Here is a 7,618-nt window from a genome sequence, read left to right on the forward strand (position 1 = left end):
ATAATGTAGGAGATTCAACTTAAATTCATGCTTAAAAAATAGCATTTTAACTTTATTTTATAACTCGTAAAAAGAAGTCATTAATTAAAATGCTATTTTAATACATTTTCAGTATTTAACATATAAACATAATATGTAAACATTAATTACGAACATCGAATAATAATAAAATCACATAACATGCACATGCATACTTATAAGATAAAAAATTAATTAGCAAAAATGAAACATTTTTAATAAAAAAATCTTATCTATTAAAACTTAATCTATTTCTTTTCATTAAATGAAAATTATCGTGCAAAAACGGGATTTGAAACTTGGAATTATCAATGGTTTAAAGGCACTTTGCGTGATATTTCATCCATATATGGTTTAAAACATTCATGCTGACCAGTTCTCGCTGCTTGACCAGCCATAATATCATATGCATATTTATAAACTGATAAATAATTTTCTTTGCCGACGATATTTAATTCGACTTTATAAACGTGCGTGTCATAAGACGGTAGCTTTTTCCCCGATGTTAACATCTCTCGTTTGACAGATATTGATCGTTCCAGATCTGTCTCGCTTTTTTGTTTGTCGCGTTTGGGACAACTACATATTTTAATTCCCAATGTTTGCCGAGCTAAAACTTTGTTTCTTTTATCTTCTAAAGTGAATTCTAGCTCAGTATCTCTACGATTCATACCGGATGTACAACTATTTTTGCAAAAAAACTTGAAACACATTGGAAAATATTGCGACCCAGGTTCGGGTGTACAAAGCGGTGTTAAGATAGAAAGATGTTCATTTTGTTCTTCGTAAATACTCGCGGCATGATTAACACAATGGACTACATGTTTAATTCTTTCCGGATCCATTGATTGATTAATATAATTGGTTGATGCTATATGATTAGGGCATCGTCTTACTGGATCGTTTTTATATTGCTCTAATACAAAAACTAATTTTGTACGCAAAAATAAACCGGATGCAGCTGCTTCCCATGTAAATCGTAAAGGCAGTGTCTTTTCCATTTTTAGAAATACTCTTTTCGATTTTTGAGAGTACTACATGAAAAAAATAAACAGATAAATAAATATATTAAATTATTATAACTATATAAAAGAATGATACTAAGAATCATACATACTATATGCAACATTATAAAAGTTTGGTTCATAAAATAGTTTAGTTTATATCAATGTTAACAGAAAATCATCACACTTGATACGTAAGATACATTTAGCACCAATTTATCTACTACACAAAAAGCTTACACCTGCAGTATACAATATTTGGTTAAACACATTAAACACAAGATTACAATATAAACAGATTAATCTGATAACTTGTATGAAAGTTTAAATGATCAGATTTAATAAGCAGATTCATAAGGTGACTATTCTTTGTAGCTAAACTAATATATAATACATTGTATTTAAAATGAATTAAACATGAATGCTTTCCATTTTGTGATACAAGTCGGTACAAACATTATTGGATATTTCCGATAACTCAAATAATAATATCAAGAATGATTTATATCGATTTGCGAAATGGAAAGTATCCATATATTTAAAGAGAAAGTACAATATAGTACAGCGACAAAGAACAGTCTTATGTATTTTTAACAGTACAGTGTACAATTAATAATTAGATACAAAGCAAACATTTCCAAGCAAAATCTCTTACTTTTTTATCTTTATTATTTTACTTTATCTTCTTACAATTTAATGAATAAGATGATACAAGAAATTGTTTGCAAGTTACATGAAATATTCCATACAAAAATTATAAAAACTAATTACAATTATCATTAAAAGACAAAATTGATTTTCAAGTAGGAACATGTTATGTAAGAATATATATAGATTTTAATTTAACTCATGAAATAAAAACAATTAAATAAGTACAGTTCAACATACTTTGCGTAAATATTTTATAAATTCTGGATTGCAAGTTTTAAATTATACATAAAGTTTACTTACCGACCAATCCTGTCCACCATTCTCTGCCAAGGTATACTGGAAATTTAATTGAGGGCCTAAATAATTGGCGTACCCATGTGAATAATAAATATCGTCATCTTCTTCCGTTTGACTTTTTAATCTCTTTCCCGGAGGGATATACATGGACTCCGGAAGTATATCATATTTCTCTTCTGTATTCAATGCGTTCATATCTTCCGGTGGCGGCAATGTACCATCGCTTTGAAAAAACAAAACACAAAATTTAGATTTATATGATTCACATAAACACTAAATTTAGGTTTACATGGTTCCCAGTCCTGGTGGAAAAATTTTACTGAAATTTTTCCATGTTTTGGAATACTTTTCGGTAAAATTTTAGCATTTCAGACAAATTTCAGCGATTTTTAGCTGAAAAGGTCATTTTCAACAAAATTTCAGAAAAATTTCAGCTAAATTTCAGAGAAATTTCAAAGAAATTTCAGCGATTTTTCAGTATGTTAACAGAAAATACTAAAAAGTCGGCTGGAACTGATTGTTAAGAGATACTTTACTCGTTTGTGATGAAGTTCCAGCGCTCATATTAAAAAAGTAAGCTCATGTTTAAAAGTATTTAAAGGCCGAAACTGTCACTAAAACTTATCAGGAATTGTAAAACTCTTCGAAAATAAAAGAATATCATAATAAAAATAAATTTTTTTGAAACTTAAGATGCCAGCTCTCAGATAAAAAATTTATTTAAAAATACCTAAGGGTCTTCTACATAGAAGTCGTAGAGACTAAGTGGAGTCTAAGTCATAGGAAACTAATCAATCTAATAGAGTATTTCTAATAGAGTATTTGATTGTGATTGGTTATTTTCGTACGACTTCTACGTAGAGGATCCTTTAAAGAACAATTACTAAAATATATCAGGAACTACATAACTCTTCTTTAATCATAAAATTTCATAATATAATCAATTTTTTCGAAACTGAAATGCCACGCGAAATTAGCACCTCATATTTTTATTTTTATTTTCTTTTTAACTAAATCAACAGAACTATATCTTTCCTAACAGAAAAGATATAGAACTTACGGGTACAAGCAGAATTGTTAATAAAATTTTCGATTTTTTGAAATAATTTCTCAGAGACTTTTTCACAGGTATGACAGATTTATTAACTTAAATAGTTGGTCAACTTTTAACGATTAATATCTCGGTTTATATATACGGGGTAGGCGACACTTTTTTTCTGCCAGATTCATTTCACAAAAAAGAACGCGTCGTAGTATGCAACTAAACAATTAAGCAGGCGGCACACAATGCTCGTTTTCCTGCTACATCGCATGCGAAGCGTTATATTAACAGCCTGCATATATATTATCTATATATATATATATACTTTTTTAATAATTTATTTCCTCTTATGTTTCAATATAATTCTTATGTTATTGTGTAATATCTTATATGTGTACGTCCGTATATTGTTCATCGAGCTAACTCGCAAATGAGTAAATACATACAAAGCCATGACTAGCTGTACACAACGTAGACAACAAAGCAGTACGCAACTAACACAATGGATCTATCAGCTAAACCAGCAAGAAAATCAGCGTCATGTAATGTAGGCTTTATCCATAGTTTCAAACGTGGTCTCGAACGGTTGTACTGTGATCCGAATATTGCATCATCTTTTATTGTTAGAATTTTTTTGGCCTAATTCATCTCATGCATCTGTATTTTTCGTATAATTTTGTATATCACTTAATTAACTTTGTTTTAGGCTGAATCAAACCCTTTTCTGAAGCATTTAATTGAGAAGAGTCTTTCATTGTGTGAAAGAACATACTCGTGCTACAGAAACGCGATCGACCGGTACAATAGACGAGCAACAGAGCTAAATGAAAGTTACTTACAAAGTCTTTTCTATCAAATCCTTATACGTTTCCTCATCCATCAATGCAGATTCCTGAGAATCTGAAACAACATTCGAGCCTAACATATTTGCAATTTGCACTTGAAAATTAATTGAAAGACGCACATAAATCGAGATGAACACGTGCAACTACATCTCATCGAACACAACTCACACAACTGTCAGAACACATACCAAACCAAAGCTGCACATCGGATGATCGGGGAGGACCGAAAAGATCCCTCATCTTGTTGGTCTACAATCCATGGTGGACGTGGAAGGGATAACATAGTGTGTCATGATTCGCTGCGTATGGAGCATATGCTCCCCCTCTTAACTCGTTCGACTACTCTATGCGAGACCACTTGCGAGATCGCCGCCTCCGGTGGCCATTTTCGATCCTAGCCGTATCGACTCAGCTTGTAGTCGTGGCTACCAAGATCCTTCTTGTGTCATGACTCATGATGGAAAGATTATATGGTGTGCTCAGTTTACAAGCGTCTCTCTTTAAAATTAGCGCTCTCTGTTTCTCTGCTTTTACGTTCCGTAAAGCCTGTTCTACAATGTGCTGTTTGTTTCCGATTTTTTGCCTTTTGTTATTTTTTTACATCTTGCTTTTTTTACTTTTTATCCGGTTTTTTGTTTTATATCGCCCGAGATAAAAGTTAACGAACTTCGAAAGTAACAAGAAATACGTAGCAAAAAATATAATTGTTGATAAAACGGTTGCAAAGGAGAAAAAAGCAAAAGGTAAAAAAACAAGAAACAGGAAACAAAGAGCATATTATAGAATAGGCTTAAGCCCTATACCTGTGACGCAAAAAACATGGGGTGGTATTCTCTCATAGTCCGTTTTTATTTCAAAACCGTCCTAAATATAATGGTTGCGTTCGCTTTGCCGCTTACAACGCTTATGAGCATTAATTGTCCTTGTTTAATATTTACTAAACAACAAGAATGAAATGATGCTTAAAGCATTATGAACGCCAAAGCAAACACAGCTATATCTTAAGATGTTAATATAGTCTTCGGATTGACTTACGACATCTTAAGATTGACTTAAAACAGTCTTAAATGTAAGAATCGATTATTGCGTTCGGGGAGACACTATTAGCGTTACTTCTGTTATTCTATCTTTGTTGTTTATTAGACGTAAAACAAGGATAGAATGTATTAGTGAAAAATGTAAAAAAATCCATCAGAGCCTACACCAATTATTTGGATGCACAAAAATTCTTTATTTTTCGTGTGAATGTAACAAAACAAATAAAATATACGTTTCAACCCTTTAGTTTGGGTCTTTATTAATATAAAATATAAATCAAAATTATCTAAATAACGCAAATTCCAAGGATAGAATAACAGAAATGGCACTAATAGCGTCTTCCCAAACGCACCTTATGGCTGCATTTGTATGCTGACGCTCAACGCTCGATTCCAGCATCAAAACGTCACGTGATCCAAATTGATGAATACCAAGCATCAATTTTAATCACGTCACCTGGGGCTCTATTCCTGAACAAATATCGCACACGAAAATAGCAATTTCGTATACAATTGATCAATTACAATCAAGAAATTGTCATTTTCGTATGGAAAAATTATTCATATATGCTCAAGAATAGGGCCTCTGTTTTGACGCTGAAAATGAGCATCGAGCGTCAGTATGAAAAAGTAGCCTATGAATACCGATCTGTTTCGCGTAGAGAGCCTCACAGGGAGAGAGTGGTAAATGTATTACGTGAATGATCCAATTGCGTACAAGCCAATTACAAAAAAATAACTTTAAACTCCCTACGCAGAAGTCGCTGTGATTGGCAGTGAGCAATTGCTATAATGCGTAATTGCACTGCTCTCAACACAAAAAGATACCTTTAAGGTGCATTTTCATGCTTACCTGACTCTCAATTTTAGCGTCAAAATAAATCAAATCGTGTGTCATCAATCGTCAATAAGTCGTGATCAAAATCGACGCTTGGCATTTGTCAATTTTTATCACGTGACTTATTTTGATGCCAAAAATGAGCGTCGATGGTCAAGCATGAAAAGGCACCTTTATAGGCTACGGGTATCCAGGAAGGACATGTGCTGATATGCGCGCGCATGTTCGTTGCTTCATGGCGGGAACCGCATGTCACCGCATGTGGCGCACTACAGTGAGGTACGGCACGCGCCGGAATCAAACGACTCCAATATGGCGAATGTGAGGGACAGTGATACATCGTTGTGGCTGCATAATAAGCTCGGTACATCAAACGATAGCTGGACCGGTAGCTCAATTTGCTCGCAACTCAATGCCGAGGTATTGCGGAACATCAAGGATTGTTTTCCCGACTTGCAAACGCAGGTTAAACTCAAGCTACTCTTGTCGTTTTTTCACATACCCAGACGTAATGTTGAAGAGGTAAGTGTTCTCTTCTATCTTTATATCTTCATACTTTCATCGAGTATTCGCCTATTAATGGATTTAGAATTTTCTTTTTGTATTAAATACTTTTCTTAAAATTTTATTATTCAAACCTGATGACAGTGGCGTGCAGAACTGGAGGAGATTATTGAGATTGCAGCTGTGGACAGTGAATTGTGGGTATCAATGTTATCCGAAGCGATGAAAACTTTTCCATCGACTGGTTCTTTAAATACAGACATCACTGATCTGGATGAACATAGACCAATTTTTGGTGAATTAGTCAATGAATTACGGAAACTTCTCAAGAAACAGAATGATCCTGCTATGCTTCCCTTAGAGTGTCATTACCTTAACAAGACTGCATTGACTTCAGTGGTAGGTCAGCAACCTACGCCAGTCAAACATTTTACTCTTAAGAGGAAACCAAAAAGTGCAGCCTTAAGAGCAGAATTGCTTCAAAAAAGCACTGATGCTGCTAGTAATCTCAAAAAGAGCACAGCTCCTACTGTACCAGTAAGAAGCAGAGGAATGCCAAGAAAAATGACTGATACAAGTATATATAAATTTATAAATGCAATGTTACTTCTTTGTATTATCTGCAATATACTACATTGTATATACTTTTTTTAGCACCTTTGAAAGGAATTCCAAGTAGAGTTCCAACAAGCGGTTTTCGGTCTCCATCGCTTACGAACACTTCTATGTCTAATAGAACATCGATCAGCAGAATTCGAAAGGATGGTGGTATTAAATTGTTGGATATTACTGAGCAACCTATGGGATTTGTAGCAAAGAAAAGAAAAAAGATGATGGATTTCGAAGAGCAACAGAAAAAAGCAGTGGAAGCACAAGCCACTGTGGCAGAAAAGAATCCAGCAACTCCATCAGTTGTAGAAACTACCACTCCGGAGTACGCGCAAGGATTGGCCTCAATAAATCCGCCTGCTACGCCTGTTACACCAACTGTAGTAGTTACAACGCAATCCTATACCGCACCTAGCACGCCAAGCAGTATTTCAGTTACGACTACACAGCAAACACGTAAGTTGCAGTTACTAAAAAGACCATGTTATTTTGTTCAGATTTTGATTAAACATTTTGTATTATATAGCTACTACGTTAACTACTACCACTACTACAACACCCACTGCTGTATTGGCAGTAACTACACCGACGGTGATAACACCTGTAGAAAGCACGCCAATAGCTGTGCAAACTGTCAGACCAGCTCAGACAGTCACACAAATTCGTATACAGACTACTACGACTAATGCGGCAGCTAATCCAAGAAAAGGCCTATCTCTTACGGTAAAGTTAATGATTTAATTGCATGCATTTAATTATGTATATATATATAT

The 7,618-nt window shown here is 34.0% G+C and overlaps 2 protein-coding genes across 3 annotated transcripts in view; one reads left to right on the forward strand and one right to left on the reverse strand.

Annotated features, from left to right (window-relative positions):
* Nucleotides 1-299: 299 nt before the first annotated feature.
* On the reverse strand, nt 300-4,122 carry LOC108748092 (cellular tumor antigen p53). 2 transcript variants are annotated; one of them, XM_018486093.1, is made up of 4 exons: nt 4,046-4,122; nt 3,852-3,912; nt 1,974-2,193; nt 300-1,052 (listed from the first exon to the last, which is right to left on the reverse strand). In XM_018486093.1, the coding sequence occupies exons 1-4, from the start codon at nt 4,095-4,097 to the stop codon at nt 327-329; spliced, it is 1,059 nt and encodes a 352-aa protein (XP_018341595.1). In that variant the 5' UTR covers nt 4,098-4,122; the 3' UTR covers nt 300-326. The 2 variants fall into 2 exon arrangements, with proteins under 2 accessions (XP_018341595.1, XP_018341596.1); XM_018486094.1 differs by having other exon boundaries at nt 3,977-4,049.
* Nucleotides 4,123-5,978: 1,856 nt separating this feature from the next.
* The window catches only part of LOC108748007 (negative elongation factor A), a 2,243-nt gene continuing 603 nt past the window's right edge, over nt 5,979-7,618 (forward strand). The window contains exons 1-4 of the mRNA XM_018485951.1: nt 5,979-6,254; nt 6,381-6,813; nt 6,891-7,301; nt 7,372-7,573. Coding sequence (XP_018341453.1) covers nt 5,982-6,254; nt 6,381-6,813; nt 6,891-7,301; nt 7,372-7,573 — 1,319 coding nt within the window. The 5' untranslated portion in view covers nt 5,979-5,981. The remainder of the gene's footprint in view (nt 6,255-6,380; nt 6,814-6,890; nt 7,302-7,371; nt 7,574-7,618) is intronic.

This window comes from Trachymyrmex septentrionalis, unplaced genomic scaffold (assembly GCF_001594115.1).
Source record: "Trachymyrmex septentrionalis isolate Tsep2-gDNA-1 unplaced genomic scaffold, Tsep1.0 scaffold21, whole genome shotgun sequence".
NCBI classification, from domain to species: Eukaryota; Metazoa; Arthropoda; class Insecta; order Hymenoptera; family Formicidae; genus Trachymyrmex; species Trachymyrmex septentrionalis.

What these genes read in the sequence shown, in the direction of transcription:
- LOC108748092 (XM_018486093.1), bottom strand. Translation starts at nt 4,097, where the DNA reads ATGAGGGATCTTTTCGGTCCTCCCCGATCATCCGATGTGCAGCTTTGG. An exon ending in CGATGTGCAGCTTTGGTTTG is followed by an intron (nt 3,913 to 4,045) that starts GTATGTGTTCTG and finishes ATGTTGTTTCAG; the next exon opens with ATTCTCAGGAATCTGCATTG. An exon ending in ATGGTGGACAGGATTGGTCG is followed by an intron (nt 1,053 to 1,973) that starts GTAAGTAAACTT and finishes TTTTTCATGTAG; the next exon opens with TACTCTCAAAAATCGAAAAG.